The 18,776-nt window shown below is 35.9% G+C and overlaps 1 protein-coding gene across 2 annotated transcripts in view; it reads right to left on the bottom strand.

Annotated features, from left to right (window-relative positions):
* The window catches only part of UGGT2 (UDP-glucose glycoprotein glucosyltransferase 2), a 78,112-nt gene that overhangs the window by 8,154 nt on the left and 51,182 nt on the right, over positions 1-18,776 (bottom strand). Inside the window, exons 25-35 of one of the 2 annotated variants that reach the window (XM_031610613.2) lie at positions 18,450-18,552; positions 14,861-14,940; positions 13,259-13,448; positions 12,093-12,251; positions 10,888-10,973; positions 6,193-6,277; positions 4,556-4,638; positions 3,348-3,443; positions 1,691-1,775; positions 1,125-1,307; positions 258-418 (exon numbers count right to left, since the gene is read on the bottom strand). In XM_031610613.2, the coding sequence (XP_031466473.2) occupies positions 258-418; positions 1,125-1,307; positions 1,691-1,775; positions 3,348-3,443; positions 4,556-4,638; positions 6,193-6,277; positions 10,888-10,973; positions 12,093-12,251; positions 13,259-13,448; positions 14,861-14,940; positions 18,450-18,552 (1,311 nt within the window). Of the gene's footprint in view, positions 1-257; positions 419-1,124; positions 1,308-1,690; positions 1,792-3,347; positions 3,444-4,555; positions 4,639-6,192; positions 6,278-10,887; positions 10,974-12,092; positions 12,252-13,258; positions 13,449-14,860; positions 14,941-18,449; positions 18,553-18,776 lie in introns of those variants that run through there. The other variant, XM_090129871.1, reaches the window with a different exon arrangement.

Below are 18,776 nucleotides of genomic sequence, written 5' to 3'. Positions count from 1 at the left end.
CTTCTGCAGTTTCATATCCTTCTTTGTAACATTAATTAAGAAGTGACAAGAAACCTGAAACTGTTCACATGCTAAAAGAGTATTATTTAAAGCAAACAGATGAAGCTATTACCATATATCATCTGAATCCAGATGAATTCATCTCTTTTTGAGAAAGGCTATTAGGTAACTGTTTGTGAATGCCTCAGTGGGCAATATCCAGAGCCAGATTTTAATCAGTTCTACAAACTGCACAAAATATGCAGGAGTTCTCCTACCTAATATGGTATTTCTTTTTCCCAAGATGTGATGCCCAGTATCCCGATTTCCAGAAACGGTACCCATCCATTTCCTTACGGCTGTCACAGAAAGGTGTGTATCCATAAGGAGCTCCCTTTAGATCGAGATCTCTGAGTTCTTTCAGGTCACTTCTCACAATCTGAGTGTAAAAATAAATTACATTTATTTTTATAATTTACAAAAATAATGAAAAAGTTATACTTCCACAATTTAATACAGTTTTTAAGATGCGTGTTGCTATATCTAAATGTAATTTATCCCTTTTAGCTTTGGAAAAGTGACAAAATATAGAATATTTGTCTGAGATTTTTGATAACCACGTGACAGACTCTTCAATATCTTCCCTAAGGCAGCATGTTGCCTTTCAGTACATGATACAGTGATAATTTCTGAGTGAAAGACTGCAGCCAAATTCAAAAACAAAAGAGACAGGATTCAACTCAGAAATTCCATCCATCAAAGAGTTGGTCTGAACTCATCATCTCAGACACCTTCCATAGCCAGTGAAGTCTGCTCATAATCAGCCTAGAATCTGAATCTCTCCAATATGCCTAGTGTGAAATGCACCTTTAAGGTCACACTTACCTCTCCAAGTGCCTTTGTCTATCCGCAGGCAATAGAAACAATTTACAGCACTCAGTGTGATGAGACTCTTTTAATTTCTGCATGGCTAAAGACAAGCCAAATTGTTTTGTTTCATGTTTTGCAACACTACTGGTTCTGCTTGTACAACTGCTACAGTCCTGGGAGACCAAATTTGAATAAAACGACCACGGGGAAATAAAATGGATCAATTAAAACAAAACAAACTCCTCATACATTTATATAATATTGTTCTTTCTTACCTGGTCAGCATCGACAAAGATTATTTTATCTACAGCCAAAGGGAAAAGAACGTCCAAAAAAAGGATTTTGTAGCCCCAAATAATTCTTTGCTTTTCTGTCTGCTGATAAAGCCAGCGGGGCCACTTATACTGTACTAACTCGTACTTGAATCCATATGTCTTAGCCATGTGAGGGATAACATCCTAGAAAAAGATTCAGAAACTGTAAGTTGCACACGTATATGACATACAAAGAGGCAGAAGGTGATGGAGGAAATGCTGCAACACAGTTGTATCTCTGTTGGCCTTACAAGTCACATAAACTATGAAAGCTTCTTTAATTTTAGCAGAATCCTCAGCTATAACAACACAAAAAGCATTTATTTCAAGCTCACTGAGTCCATCAAAAGAGAATAAATTATAATCTACTGTTGGAATTTGGGCTCCAGAAAAGAAAACACTTACATATGATGTCATTTCCAACTGTGAAATTTAATTTTTAATTATCTGATTACTCAATAGTACTGATTTGCCTAAGTATTTAACATTTTAAAGAGAAGTTATTGAAAGAATGGTGTTTCCTATACCTTAAATGTTGGAGAGAGGTAGTTTTTCAGAAACCAAAATTTAACTGGTGTTTTGGTATGACGTAGAACAGAAAGCATCATAATTCTGTGGAAATACAAGTCTATAATAAACAAACGAATACACACAGGTCATTATATTTCAACTGTACTTCAAAGAGGCTAAAACTTTCTAATCATAACTATTCTTAACCCGATTTAAGTCAAAATTTTTGTATATTTTTAACAGCAAGTTTTGAGATCAAGACCATTTTGAGATGGATGTACATGATCCATATTGGGAAAGAAATATTAGAACAGTCTCAAATGTGGATTGGTTAATAAGTTCTACTGTGAGAGAGGTCTGAAAAACTAAAAATACAGATTAGTACCTACTATTAACTATGCTACTGAGAAGATATATTTTAGGATACATTGGTTAAGTTTAATAGGTTGCAAAAAGGAAATCAGTGAGAAAGAGAAAACATAGTCCAAGCTAAGATTCTATTCAGAAAACCCTTGATAACTCCAAAAAGTTCAGGTATGTGGAAAAAGATATATTTTTAAATTTATTTTCTCTCTTTTAAAATAAACAGATCTTTCCCTTTAATGAAGTTGTTGAAGCCTGAAGGAAAAAAAAGAGAACACAGACATTCCAACTCTGCCAGACTTCTAAGAAATAAAATAATACATACAAAATACTGCTTTCCAAACAAACATAAATGAAAGAATTGTGAAAATCCATTTTGGGACAGGAAAATTACTAGATCTGACAGCTACAGAGAAGCATTCATAGGAATGAGAAAAGTAACAGATACTGTGATAAATGGATTAAGAAACTGAGATATTAAACAGAAGTAGGGTCATGTAAGCATATAGTAGAACCCATATTTTGGAATAAACATAAATAGATAGAAACTCTAATGAAGTCTTTGCTGCCACGTTTTCGTAAGAGAGGTTCAGCTTCATCTTTTATCTTCACACTTAGCACAGGCACTCGTGACAGGCATAGAGAATATTCTTCTTTCTTCAAGGAACAATGACATTCTAGAACACCTATCTACGGTTTGTCCTCTAGGAAATATGCATTTGGGCCTCCTTTACATCTTGTGGTTTTGGCTGGGATAGAGGTAATTTTCTTCATAGCAGCTGGTATGGTGCCCTGTTTTAAGTTTTTGATGAAAACAGTGATGATAACACAAATGTTTTAATTGTTGCTGAGCAGTTCTTACATGGAGATGTAAGATGTAAGTTCTTACATGGACTTTCAGCCTCTTGTTCTGCCCTGCCAGCGAGGAGGTGCACAAGGTACTGGGAGGGGACACATTCAGCACAGCTGATGACTTAAACTGAACACAGAGATGTCCCACATATGGTGTCATACATAGTAATAAAACTGGGGTAAAGGAGGAGGAAGGGATGACACTTGGAGTGATAGCATTTATCTTCCCAACTAACCATTAAGTGTGATGAGCCTGTTTCCTGGCAGTGGCCTGCTGAGGAGAAGCAGTGAGTGAATGCCTTTTTTTGTTTTGCTCGTGCATGCAGTTTTTGCTCTAGCTCTTAGATCTCCCCCCCACACCCATCCTGCTTTGGGAGGAGTCAGCAGCTGTGTGGTTGCCTGCTGATAAAACAGTCTGCTTCATTATGCTGCCTAATTTTAGGATGAACTTTTACTTACCTTAAAAAACGTTCATATAGATGGCCTGAAGCGACTGAAAAAATGTTAAGTACATCACTTTTATTTTCCTTCTCTTCTGGTGAAATTTCTGAAAGCCTAAGAAAACAAATCGATTATCAACTGAGATACACATCTAACAGAAAGAAAACTGAGGTGGTAAAGAATGAGAAGTTTGAAAATTCACAGAAGAAATACCCTGACAGAATGCACTCATATTTTACTTCCACTACACATCCTTATGATTCCAAAATCTTTTACTCCATTCCTGGAGGCATTCAAGACCTGACCCAGTGTCTGAGCAGCCTGATCCAGTGGGTGGCAGCCATGCCAACAGCAAAGGGTAGGAACTCAATGGCTTCCAAGGTCCCTTCCAATCCAACCCATTCTGTGATTCTTTGACTGTTCTGCAAACAATAACAGCTCATACCCACTCACTCAGAACAAATTTTTCTTTACCAAGATAGTGGTGAGGTGCTGGAACAAGCTGCCCAAAGAGCAGAGTTGTGGATGCCCCATCCCTGGAAGTTTAAGGTTTTAAGGCCAGGTTGGACAGGGTCCTGGGCAATCTGGTCTGGTATTAGATATGGTGGTTGGTGGCCCTGCATGCAGCAGGGAGGTTGGAACTTGAGGTCCCTTCCAACTCAAACCATTCTATGATTCTATGATATTTGAACCAAATATATACATTCTAAAATACAGAACATTACCTAAAGATGACCACATATTTAGCCCTATACCTTGTTGTCAGTAATGACCAACCGTAAATGATGAGGCAAAGGAATAACATTCAGCAGTCTGTGGTGATGGGATTTTCTAGGTGTTTTTCATAATTCTTTTTTTTTTTTTTAATAAATTCATTCAATTACTCTCCCTATAGCAACTCAGGTTTAAGGTAAGCTGTCCAGAGCTTTTCTTTTTCTGCTGCACATATTCTTTGTTTGCTTTAAATTCCAAGGATTGTTCTTTAACTGCATACGCCTTCCAGCACATCGAGGGAAGGGATCATAGCTGCAGTCTCCCTCAGAGCACTACTTTAATAGGTTTCTGAAGAGCGAAGGCTGCCTTAGGCAACTGGTTATGTTATGGATCAATACTGTTGGAGATTCACTTTAGAATCATTTTCCAAACTGAAGACTAGCTCAGATGGAGTGTGTCCCTCCACATTTTTCTTCTCTTTAGATCCCTTTTAAAAACAAATTAATTTGTACCTTGTAACTGATTCCAAATTCCCTTTTTCTGTTGTTCCATCAGTAAGGAGATCTTCATTCATTTTATCAGGCTTTTTCTGTACCTAGTCATTAAAAAAAAAAAAAAGAATTCATGTCATTTCTGAAGTTAGTTGATAATAATTACTACTTCAATTGGAGTATCTAACTATGGCAGATTAACAGCTTCCCAATTCCTATCTCAGTAAAATAATTACTGAGCTGCATTAACCTAAACTGTAAAACTGTCATATCATACTTTTAAGACCTGCATAGAACTTACTACTTTAAGAAGCAAAGCAACCAATTATGTAAAAATAAATAGTGATGAATAAACCAAACAGCATGTTCAAATACTCTGTGCTTCTTTACTCCAACAGAAACTAAATGTCAGCAGAATCATAGCTCATTTTCCTCCTTTACTGAAGACCCTGCCACGATTCTGTGATCCAGCCATCGGCTGCCAGAAGGGCAGTGGGGTGTTGAATCATGCACAAAACTTATCTGAAGGGAAACTGTGATTCTCATAAGCCTTTCAAAAGGAGAAAGCGACCAATCTGTTGCTGAATCAACTATACAGATTAACTAATTTCTGTTGTCTCAATCAGGTGCTAACTAAAGGTGCCAGGTTAGTTTTGGGTGCTGACCTTAATTTCCTTGATTAGAAGATCAGTATTTTTGAGACACACATGTTTATACTGTTAAGTTAGTACTTGCAGACTTCTTTTCATGTAGTGTCTTCTTAGCTGCTGAAGCCATATTCTAAATAACACTGAAGTGACTCTACAGTTTAACTGAACGATAGAGCTTGCATATTCTAGTTATTATTTTAAACCACACAACCTTTCACATCCAATAAGTTTCCTATTTTGGCACCCTTGTAACCTTTCTCTGTGGCTTAAAGGCAGATGTCTCACCCTCCAAAAAGTGAATTCTCTTCTGATGATTCTGGAAACTTTCAGTTACAGGACTGAGGAAGAGACTCAGGTTTTTTTAAATACCTCTTTCTATTTATGTTAACATAATTCTGCCATTCTCAGTGTCTAATATCAGAATACATCCTGACTATACCTAATCAAAATATTATTTACATAATGTAACATATTTTTTCTGTATTTAAGAACAAAAGCCAAGTAATTTTGTTTACACAGATGTGGTAACTGAGGACAGAATTCAATGTGCCTAATTTGAGCTTCCATTGGCATCTGGACTTGATGTCAAATCCCTTCCCAGTCACAGGGTAGAAATGGATGCCTCAAGAGGTGGTCACCTCATATTTAAATCAATACGAGCTGGGATGAGCAGTCCTCTCTGTCTTTCTCATTCTATTAAGCAGAGAGGGAGTTTCAGGCACCAAGTTCAGACTGTATGCCAGTATTAAACACCTTGAACTTGATGAGACGAATCCTATCTGTGTTATGCAGACAACTATTTAACAACCTCCTACACAATTAGTATAACTCTATTGGATCAAATTAACTACATTAATTTGCATACCCCTCTCTATTTAAATTTACAAAATCTAGATGATATATTCCAGTATATAACTTCCAATTAAATATAGCCTAAGACATGCGAGCATTAGTCATATATAAAGAAATAGTGCAGACAAATATATATATATATATATCTTTACATACTTGGACTTTGATTATTTTGCTTCTGAAGTTGTTTAAAACCACAATAACATCTGCCAGGTCAGCTACAGAATCTGTTCCTTCATGGCTGTGAGGGGAAAAGAAACCATGGAAATGTACTGACTCATTAAAACATGAATTATCACTTGGGTTCAATTAGAGTGTAAAGTTTAAGATTCCTGGTATTTATAGAAACAATATTTCTTCATTTGCACCTAATTATATCCTAACTTCTGAAAGATTCTGAGGTTTGTTCAGAGCTCGTCATTGCTCACAGTTCTAAATTAAAAACTGAGAGTTAGATTTTTACATGAGATTTTATCAACCAATAACAAATGCAGCAATCTAGAGGTCAATATGTATTATACATTCTACAGGTAAATACAGCATTAAAATATTAACCTATGTTTATGCACTACATGAACATTTACCCTGCTGAACATCAGTTTAAAGCTATTTAGATATCTCTAGACTGTACTCCATGAGAAAATGGAGAAAAATTATGAAAAATGTGGCTGTCACTCTGTGATGCAGCGTAATGGCGGAACTCTCAAATTTTGTAACATTTATACCTTGAAAGCCCATATATTTTTCCTTCAATCCTTTCTTCCTCTAAAGAACATCATGTGCTTTCCCCTTGATACAGCTACACATGCAAGGTCTTGGTTTAAGAAAGTAATCTGCTACCCCTTACTTTTTGCCTTTTCTTTTTCTTTCCTGGAAAACAGAAATACCTTATCTTGTTTCAACCTGCTTCATATTGCTTACCTAAAAGTGACACACTTTTATCTACTGACACGCATTCTCTATTTAAAACATTTTCCTAAAACGTGCCAATGATCATTAATTTTCATAGACGTGGCTGATTCTTGCACAAAACAATTTTCAGAATTATCCTGACCCTTCCACTCTTTTAGTTTTGCTTTCACACTTTTATGTATATGAACAGTCAGCCAAGAACTGCAATCAGCATAAAAGGGCACAAATCTCCACTGTCGGTAGTGCAATTAAAAAGCTCTAGAATAGTAAATGAGCCAAACACAAACTGTTGATAGCAGAAATGGCAGCAGCTGGCAAAGTCAAGATTATAGAAGTGTTTGCATTTTTGCACTCAGTTTTCCCACAATCAGAACTTTCTCAGTTATTCATTCATTTACCTCAAAATCTCCACTCTGAATTCTGTAGCTGTCTGCACCTCCATTGATGAAGATAATTTTCTGAAGTCTTTAAAATACTCTCAAAACATTTGGTTTGGAAATAAACTTAACATAACCATCATGTCTCTCTAAATCTCTTCTGTGGACCCTCTACTACCAAATCAAAGTTGACCCTCTCACAGTTGTTTCACTGAGCTCTGCACTTAGTGCAATGAGTTTCTGTCCCAGTAGCAACAATGTGCTGGAAACAGTGAGAGCTACCATTAAATGCAGTTAACACTGGTCTTGATCCAATTTACCTGTATTTAGAAAGACTAAAAATGAATTACTTGCAAGGGTATTAAGTGTTACCGTAAGAGAAGTAAAACTGAGTTGTTATGCATGGTGTAGCATGCTGAAGTAAGATTACACTTCAAAATTTTGTATTTCTCCTCAAACTCCTATTACACCGTACAGGCCTGTGCTACAAGTAAATCAAGTACAGTAAGTCAAGTACAGTTTAAGAGGAGTGAATGTGACTTATGTACAAGGAAAGAGAATATCTCATGGCCAAATTCCATGTTATCAAACGGTCAGTTGAGTTTTGATAGCAATTTGATACTATTCATAACGGTATCAACAGGCTCTTTTCGGCAGTGCCCAGTGCGGGGCAATGGGCACAGTTCCATACAAACATGAGGGAACAATTCCTCACTTTGGGGGTGACTTTTCCTTCACAGGGCTTTCTTCCAAGGGAGGAATGTGTGGTGCAGTCAAGACAGAGCCAGATTAGAGAAATGAAGAGTGCCTTTAAGTCCCAAGGTTAGGGTGTGATAACAGTGATTTTTAGATGACTGAGAAACACCTGGAATGAACTAAAGAAGAAAGTCTACAGCTGAAATGAATATAATGCTTCTATAAGAAGAGATGCCACCCATCAATAACCCCACGTGTAGAGGCACACTAAGGACTGAGAAAGTTATGGCAGAGAAATTGACAGCAACTGATCAGCAATTGATTGCAATTGCTATCAGCAAGTGTTCCAGCTAATTAAGACTCCTGAAGAACAAAGCTAGCAATGCTCCACTGGACGTGCACTTAAAACAACATGGTAAGTATGGTGAGCCACACCTCTGTGCCTGGGAAGATCACAAAATAGATCCTCCTGGAAGCAATGCTAAGGCACATGCAAGACAAGGAAGTGACTGGAGATCTACTGTCATCTACCTGGACTTCTGTAAGGCCTCGGACAAGCTTCCACATCACATCCTTATCCAGAGAGATATGAAAAGTGCTCCTTTTGGTGGGTGAATAATTAGCCAAGCGGTTGTAGCCAAAAGGCTGCAGTCAATGGCTTTATGTCCAGGTGAAAGCTGGAGATGAATAGTGGTCTCAATTGGTGCTCTTCAACATCTTCATCAATGACACAGACAATGGATTTGAATGCACCCTCTGCAAGTTTGCAGTTGATAGCAATCTGAGTGGTGCAGGTAATAGAACGGAAGGAAGGGATGCCATTCAGAGGGACCTGGACAGGCTTGAAAAGTGGGTCCACATGAACGTATGGAGTTCAAGGCCAAGTGCAAGCTGCTGCAATTTGGATTGGGACAATCCCATACTTGAGCTGAAACTGGGAAAGAAACATATTGAGAGCAGTTCTGTGGAAAAGGACTTGGGGGTTTTGGTGTGGACAAAAAGCTGGACGTGAGTATGGACATGATAAAAAGCTGGCATGCAAGAGCAGTGAATGCCAACTGTACACTAGGCTGCATCAAAAGAGGGGTGAGTGGCCAGCAGGGAGAGGGAAGTGATTGTCCCCCTCTGCTCTGTTCTCAAGAGTCCCCATCTAGAGTTCTGACTGTCTGGAGTCCTCAGGACAAAAAAGGCATGGACCAGCTCACACAGGTCCAATGGAGGCCAAAAGATAATCAAAGGGCTGGAGCACCTCATCTATGAAGACAAACTGAGGGAGCTGGGATTGCTCAGCATGGAGAAGGCTTTGGGGAGACCTCACAGCCTTCTAATACTTAAAGGGACCTTAAAAACAGAGGGAGATTGACTTTGTACACAGGCAGGTGGTGGTAGGACAAAGGGCAATGTGTCTAAACTGACAGATGGGAGATTTATATTAGATACTAGGAATTTTTTTTTAAAGCATAATGAAACTAGTAGTACTAATGTTCTAATACAATTTAGTGGGAAACTGCTGCTCAGAAAACAAAAGACAAGACTAACAATAAGTAAGGAGTAAGTAGTTCTAAATTAGGTATTCATTCTCAGGAAAGAGGTCTTAGAGACCATAAATCTCTAAGAATAACAGCTCAATATTGCTAGGGTCTAGCAATATTAAAAATGGAGACAGGGTGTTACTGTTTCATAGAAAATGAACAGTAAGGAATTTAACAATGCTATTGCACAGTAAATCAGTCTTTACTTATGGCTAGCCAATTCAAAATAATAGGGCAGAATTAGAGAAGACAAACACAAAAGCAATGAGGATGACAGAAATATATGGAGATCCTCTAAAGGAGGAAGGACCACACTCAGAATTTTCAACTCAGAAATGAGAAAAACAAAGGAAAAAGAAAGGCTGATCATACTCTGAATGTAAATCTGTCTATGTTTATTACAAAGAAATACTTATATTTATGTAGGGTATATTCACAACAAAGCTGCAGAGTAAATTAGTTGTCTTTTTTTTTTTAATAAAGCATGCGTTTTAAACATACTTTGAAAACTATGCCTCTGTAAATATTTAATGCTTCTGCTTTATGCTCTCTTTCAACTGAGGAAACAAAAGGGATTTTGTGTTTTAAATCACAATCTAGCACGATATAAACAGAAGAGATGTCTAATCAGATTGGGGTACTTACTGAACAAAACAAAAAGGAATCTAATAGTAAAACAATACTGAACAAGATCAATACCTAAAACAAAATATACCAACTCAACTATTTCAGATGTGCAGGAAGCAGATGGCACGAAGCTACCATCACAGAACAAGCAGTCTGAAATGAAACTACAATCATTCAATAGATATTTCTATTCAGAACCAGACCTTGATTAAAAACAGTATCAGCATTACAGTCATAGATAAAATTTGTGAGATAAATCTCATTCAGCAACTTCCAAAAATGTAATTCCAGACAAAAGAAAAAAAATCATTATATTATTTAGAATATTAAGGATACAATACAATCTATCACATACAGTGCTCTGTTTCTCAACACTGTAGATCATTCTTGAAGGAACGATATGAAATTGTTCTTTATTCTGTTACTTAGCCATGCAGATGATATATACAAAAATTCATAGGTAGTGTGCTTTAATTTATTAAAAGTCTTCCTGAAAAGACTCTCAAAGTTGGTTTTAAGTTTCGTTAATTCCTTTTACTTACACTTTCACAAAATAAGGTATCTGTTATACACATTAAATCTTGGTTCTTGTTCTACTTTCTCATGTTATTTTTGCTAATTTTTCCTTCAATATGTGTTTTCAAAATACGCTGTACTTAAACAGAATCATTTGTAAGTACATTTCCTAAGCACAGATCAATACTTACGAAAAAACCCGATAAATGTCTTCAGATCTTCCTTTACGCAGCCTCAGTGTCCAAGCACCTGGATTCGCTTTCAGCTGAAAATACCCCTGTGAAAAAGAGAGAAGACACGCAACTGTTCTGTCATCATTTCAAAATCAGCCATATGCACATACAAACATCAGTTATCCAACATTTGGTACTGCAACTGAGGTTAGTAACCATTCATTACCTACGGCCATATTAATCCTGGAAGAAATATGGCAGAGATGCAACCAGGTATCACCTTTCCTGTATGTCCATATTAACTTCTCTCAGTGTTCCACTTAATTCTAGCTAAATTTGAGATGTATATAAAATCTCCATCCAAAACAATAAGTAACTGAGCATTAAAAAAGTAAATTATTAAATTCACCCTAACCCAAAAAGCTTCTTTGAAATTTAAAATTTTGTCTCTAGTAACTTCCAAGTAAACACGGTTCTTCTCCAGTTTAGGAACTCTGCATACAGCTAAAAGCTTCACCATGCTGAACACCTTCTACTATTGAGAAAGTATTCGGTACTGGTACTAAAAACTCAAAGTGTATTAAGCATTCTCTTCCTTGTGATAGAATTTTCACAGAGAGCTAAGAATAGCAGATTGAAAACAGATCTTATTCATCAAAAGTAATCTTTCCTTTCAAATTAGACTAGACAAAAAACATTTTCTCACTTCAAAAATTACAAGATCCACAGACTGCTGCCAACAAAAATAATTACTTCAGACAACCAGAGGAATTCTGAGGTGTGGATTTGTCTTACAGAGGCTTTAAGCACTTAAGTGAAGCATCTAAAATAGGAGTCTTCTTTGCCTGGATCATTTGTAACAAAAATGGTTATCTTAGTCAGAAAGTGATTCATACCTTATGTTTGTTGGTGGAATCACCAATCATATGAAGTTATCTACTTCCTACCACTGACTTAAGGCAATGAGACTCCTACTTTAGGCATTTCAGATAAGGGTCTGAAATTAGGAGAAATCCAAAACTATATTGGATCAGAAGAGCAGGGTTTTGTAGGTGGTCTCAACTTCAGGATGCTGCTGTTATTTTGAACATTTCTAATTTTGCAATACATAAAAACAGATTTAAAGAAAAAGACTCTCATAAAAATTAAAAAATAAGAATCTTATAAAGAATTCTCATGAGGAGCATGAAATTGTAATGACTGTTTTTGTACTGAATACTTACCAAGTTGGCCATCACAATAGTATCAACCATGACAGGATTATTCTTTGTGCCCAGAGTGAACTGTAGCCCTCGAGGAGGTTGTCCAGTTGACACATCGAAGCAATGTCCTTCAAGCAATATGTATTCCAGTTCATATTCTGTTACAACAGTTCCTTTTATCTGTGGAAGGAATATCTTATTACTAAATTATGTCATTTAACTATGTGGGAAAATGAACATACTACAAGGACAAACACAATGTATAAGATTTACCTCACGTTCAACTGTCAAAACCAAGAGAATGTCCTTCCAGGGAGAAGTTCTCTCAAGTTTAAAATAAGTATTCAAGACAAAGAGGAAAAATCACTATCTCGAGGATCCTTTCCTCCACTATTGAGGAAGCTGAACTTTGGTAAGGCAATCCCCAATCTTACCTTCATCATACCATCTGCAAATATACAGTTTTGGTGGAACACACACCTTCAACATTTAACATAAGAATTGTGAATGAAACAAATTTAGTTATTTTGAAACATAGGATTAAGAATATAATTTTAGAAGATCTGAACTAAAAAAGGATAAAATATAGTTAAATCTATATTTTAATCTATACTAATAAATAGCAATATAGTTAGACTTATTTGAAGATATAGACATAATAATTCTATTACTACTACAACTGTATAAAAAAAGTGAAGAGATGGAAAACTAACACATAGAAACACTTAACCAGTATATTTTTATCTCAAAAAATGAATACTTCTGTTAAAAAAAAACAAAGCTCAACACAGCAGATAAACCAATTTTACTTGTATTCTGCTGCCTTTTTTTTTTTTTAAATTTAATTGCTGCCTTTAAACTAGCCTGATCTAGTGGTTGGCAACCCTGCCCACAGCAGGGGAGCTGAAATTAGATGATCTCTGAGGTCCTTTTCAACCCAGGCCATTCAATGATTCCATGATTCTATGATTTAAATACTTGTTTTTGTGGGGTTTTTGTTTGTTTGTTTTTAAGAGAGAACGTGGGGGAAAAAAAGACAATAAAATAAAAATAGTAAAACACTGACCAAATTATCAGTTACCACAGGAAGCATTTCTGGAGAACAGAGCAAAATCCCATGACATTTTCTTTTCCTTCTGGTGGAAAACCCAGTACAAATTTTACAGTGTTTACAAACTATTACTTACATCCTGCAAATGAATGTTATCAAGATCACAGGAACTGTTCACTGCTTCAACCAGCCAGCTTTCAGGAGTGATCATGTTTAAAGTCAAAAGGGGTGATTCTGGCAATTCTAGGAATTTTGCCACAGGTTCAGAAGGAAGGTGTTTGTTGATCCCGTACATTATTTCTGGTTCCAGAACAAAACGATAGAAGCTGATAAAGAAGAGTTCAAACAAAACCACATTGTTAAGTCTGAGTCACAAGCACAATATTCTTCTACAATATGTTATAATACAGTCAACATATACCAGCAGTTTCTGACACTACCAGCAGAGAGCAGAGGGAAGGAAAGGTCCCTCTGTTCCTTTTCAACTCTTGTATTCTCCTGTGAGAACATTCACTGAACAACAGAATAACAATTATTTCCTTCCTCTACCAATATCCAAGAAAATGAGAAAAACCAGAACTGAGGTAGAAGAGCACAGAAGATGGAACAATCAGTACTTCATATGGAAAAAACTTAACTGGAAAAAGTAAAAAGGCCTGTGCCCATCAAGAAGAATACAATTTTCCCACAAAGGACTTGGACTAAGGTGTATATGGATGCATTTCATATGAAACTATTTCTGTAAGAAAAATACCACCTGTCCTCAGGGCAGGTTCCAGAACACTTCTTCCTCTCACTTTCCTAAGTACGAAAACCTGGATAGTGTAGCTAGCTTTATAACTGATTGTGACAACATTCAGACAAGATACTCAGAAGACTGATGATGTAGTTGCTCTCTTGCAGCGTAAGAGACATGAGATCAATTTTTCACAAACTGACTAGAAACTAAGGACTTCTGCTTTGTGGGTAACCAATTAACTCTCTTGGGCTACCAGCTAAAGGACAGGCACTATCATCAGTCTATTTGGTCTAGCATTAGGTGGAATGGTTGGTGGCCCTGCGTGTGGCAAGGGGGTTGGAGATTCATGATCCTTGAGGTCCCTTCCAACCCTGGCAATTCTGTGATTCTGTGATCAGTCCCCTCCCATAACACGATTACAGGTAAAATTTCTGATAAATGGACAGCAGCATTCAAACATGCCTCTTAGAGGAAAAGGAATCCTCTCTGGGAAGTTCACATCAGTGTAAATGTAACTGAATGAGTGAACTCTGAACTTAATTAGTGGTCTTTGTAGCCAGTTAAGAGAAAATTCAATTTGAAGTTCAATTTAAAGCATTAATGACTTAAAACTAAGTCTCAAATATGGTCTGTACACTTGTTTAGATGAATTTCGTCTTTAAATTAAGTGTACTGAATCTGAAAAATTCATTATACATTCAGTGGATTGCATTCAAGTTAGGCAGACAACCCTGTTCTACAAGTTTCTACAGGCATGGAAAACTCTCCATTGAATCCTATAGAGATTGCTTCTGAGAGGCGAACTTGATGGACTAGATCACTCCTCTCTGATGCAATGTTCATTTTTTTCCAGACAACTAATGCAACAAAAGAAACCACAAACATTAATCACCATTTCTTTTTTAACGGAAGATGTACTTTTAAGGCTTTTTTTTAATTTTTATTTTTAGCAAACCATCTGAGAGCATATAGCTTCCCTTACAAGTATAAACTACTCACCTCGTCAGTGGCACTTCTGACAGCTTAGATCTGCAGTTCAAAAACAACCTGAGTTTCACATTGACAATGTCTTTCAGAACCTACAGAAAAAAAAAATAACCGGTGTAAAATAGGGTTCTTGATGATTGCCAAACTTCATAAATCAGCCAAAATTATCATTGTGGCAGATTGTCATTTCTCTGACTTCAGTAGAAAAATTATAAAGTTTTAAATATGTCTGATATTTGAGGGATGTTGTCAAAGTGAGTGATTTAGCACACAATATTCCTGATAGTCAAATTAGTAATATGGAGTCATAGACTCACAGAACATCCCAAGTTGGAAAGGACCCACAAGGATCATTGAGTCCAACTCCTGGTATATTTTCAGCAATAGTGATTTTTAAAGAGCTGTTCTGAAATTGCTCGTTTTAGGAAATTGTAGAATATAGTGAATTTCTGAAAATTATTTTAATATAGCCAGCAACTGATAAATGGTGTGCTTAAACTATTCCACCAATTTCAAAACATTCAAGTTATTGTAAGTTTTTCTACTTCTTTTTTTTAGTTTATTCATCTGTTTATTACAAAAATACTCATCTTCTGGATGCTGTTATATAGAAGCTATGACAATAGCTTCCGTTCTTATTTTTGTGAGCAATCTATTTTGTTTAAAATTAAGAATTCTTTAAAGCACTCTTAAAAACCTTTAACAGGTTATCCTCACTTATGTTCTTTCTGATTAAAAGTGCTTATTTGAAAGTATAAAGCAGTTGTGTCTGCCTTTATGAATATTATTAGAAAAGCAAATAAGATGTTAAAGCTGAGTTAAAGTATGGATACCACTAAGGCTAACATTACTATAATGGTAAGTAAATTTGGAACAAAGCTAGACAATGGCTTCTTTAAATTGCTCTTTCATTAAAAGTAATATTTTTCTTTGTTTAGCTCAGCACATAGCTATGCATTCTTTACTACAGAGGTACAACTTTACATAGACCAAACAATGCTCACAGTTTGTCATCCTCATCCTTGGTGTCACCTGAATACCATGACTGAAAAACTACTGAGCAAAAAATAAAGCCTAGGAAACAGCATAAAGGTGATAACAAGGGAAGAAACAAGAAATGAGAACCCACACAGCACTAATAATCAATATTTATTACCTGAAAAAGCTTTTAAGATTAATGAATCTAGCATGGATAAAGCTCAGGTAACTCTTCTCAGACAGAGGAAGCTTGAGGAATAATGTCAGGGCAAAATAAGGTTTAAGACTTATGACAGATATTGCCCGATATGTGCTTTTAAAAGTAGCAACTCATAATAGTAAGAATAAATTAATTAAGCAGCAAGTACTGAGGAAAATTCTTCCTCAGTCAATAAACAAAAGGAAATTGGAAATCCTCTTATGGCAAAGTATTAGAAGAGTTCAGTCTGTTTTCTTGAATTAAGTAATTTGGATTTTTTTTTTTTCCAGGGAATATTTCTTACTGTAACCATTGGCTGAGTTATGTAGGTTTATGTATCTTGAAAATGATTTAAGCCCAAGTTTTATTTAGCGTGTGAAATCACTTTGCAAAGTGCTTACAGTCAGTTATTACCACAACTCATCTGAGAAGCATTAAGTCACTAAACCACAATTATTCAACTGATTACTTGGAACTGTATGTGAACTTCAACTTAACGTGAAGCATCTATACTGAAAAAAAAATCTTACAACAGAATCTTCAATAGAACTGATGAAACGATCAGAAGATGAATACATAAAGCTTGGAGCTAAATTACAATCTATGGTACCAAGTCTGAGTTAAAAGTCAGGTTAATTAACCACTGGAAATACTCAGCAAGAACTGTAATCTGTACTTCACCACTTGGCAATATTTAAATTAGGATTAGATTGAATAAATGATTTATACTTCAAACGCTAACTGATCATAATAAAGTCCTCTGACCTGTCTGATAATAAGAAATCAAACCAGATTATCAAAGGGGCTTCCTTCAGAGACATCTTACTTTGGGGATGGAGTAACAGTTTCTCTTTAAAGACAAATGAGCAAAGGAAAGAAGGTAAAAGATAACTGACAGAAAAAAAGAATTCTGCTCAGAACTGATGTGGTCTGACTCTGTAAAGCTAAATCTGGTATTTAAAAGTCTGCTGTGACTGCTGTCTCATCTGGAACTATTCAGTGCTGTAGCATATGACAAAACTTTTTGAAAAAGGCAAAACACTGCTTATATGGAAAGTTTTACCTGTCTCCCTTTGGAGAGGACAAATAGCAGTTCTTAAGATACAATTCACTATATGTTAATACAATAAAAGAAACAAGCAAAAAAAATCTCCATTAAAATATTTCTGATTTGTTTAGCTTCAAGAGTATTGTATTATTCTCTCTGATGTGTTGGCTTCCTGAATAAGACAACAGCTGCTATAAATCAAGTAGCATCTACAATAGCTGAAGAGCTTGGTACACCATGGGAGTCATTTGCCTAGACAAGCATCTAGGGAGATAGTGCTTGTATCTCCCTAACTTGCTGCACTACGAGAAATGGAGGCTTCTGATTCAAGTTATGAGGACTTCAAGGCTTACCATACAATGGACTTCTGCCTGAATGGAGTTTCCAGTCAACTCCAAAACTAAAACATTGTCATTTGTTAGTATCAACGTTTCATTTTAACTGAGACTGGTGAAATGAAAGATCTGATTCTAGAGAAAAAAATACTATTTCAAGAGTCTCAAACCAAAAGAAGTACTGTAGTATCAGAATTTCATGAAATTTTAAAATGTTTTATTTTGCTTCATTATTATGTATGAAGAGTGACTCTCAACTCCCAACATTCCATACTAAATGCATTTATTGTGAAATGTATGAAAATGGGAGCAAAAAAGTAATGTAAGAATTTATGAAACTTTCATAATTATTGCACAGAAAAAGATAAAACAGGACACAGCAAAAATTAAGTTACAGGTTTCAGAACTCTAACGGACTATAAAGTGAAGACAAATTTACATTTTTATGGAAAACTATAAAGGAACTGAGGTAGAGTGATATTCTGCAGCTAATGAAAGAAAACCATTTTAGGAGCTACGCTTTTAGGACAGTCTTTCTTCGGATGATCAATAGCTACACACAATGGAAGACTTCTAGATACACCTGGTAGCATTAATCAACTGAGAAATACGCTTCCAAGAGCTGAAAGGTTTATAGTCCAATCTTCTTATGATGACATTACAGGTCAGATTTAGACCACCTCATTTAGGTACCTTGGAAAACTAAGGTGATTTGGTTTAATGGAAAAAAATATATGCCTCTTAAGATTTTGAAATGGGAGATCCTTTCCTTCTATGTAACACAGATGACTTCCTCCTTTCCTCCTATTCACTATAAAGAGCATTTATGGACTCGCTTCTAAGGGGGACTGCTTCACAGGATATCAGAATTTTAATTACAAATAAGGTACTTACAAGGATGAACTAGATCATCCCTGACCTTTTAATATGAATTTTAACAACCTAATAGACATTTTAAAATATCTAAATTCTGCTTTCCACTTTAATAAACTGTACGTGGAAATAAGAAGTACAAATTAAAAGAAATGACCACCATCTTACAATCAATAAATGAGCCATCTTCTGTGCTTCTCTTGTCAATGGATCAACAACAGCAATAACGTCATAGAATGGTTCATTCTCTTGCGGTTCAAGTTTTACTACACTGTTAAAAAAACAATTAACAAGTAAATGACACAAAAATTCTGACTTAAATTTGTAGAAATAACATTAAAAAAAACCACATAACATTTGTTTTGTAGGCACTTTTTTGTAACAAGAGAGATGCTTGAGAGTTCACTGCTTATGAAGACATTTTCCTCTTTCTAAACAGCAATCACTAAAAAAGCCCAACATGAAATTTGATCGTGGCTCTCGTGCAGATGTCCT

This window comes from Phasianus colchicus, chromosome 1 (assembly GCF_987193195.1).
Source record: "Phasianus colchicus chromosome 1, bPhaCol1.hap1.1, whole genome shotgun sequence".
Taxonomy (NCBI): domain Eukaryota; kingdom Metazoa; phylum Chordata; class Aves; order Galliformes; family Phasianidae; genus Phasianus; species Phasianus colchicus.
The sequence above is the reverse complement of the archived record's forward strand: the minus strand, read 5'-3'. Positions and strand labels throughout refer to the sequence as shown.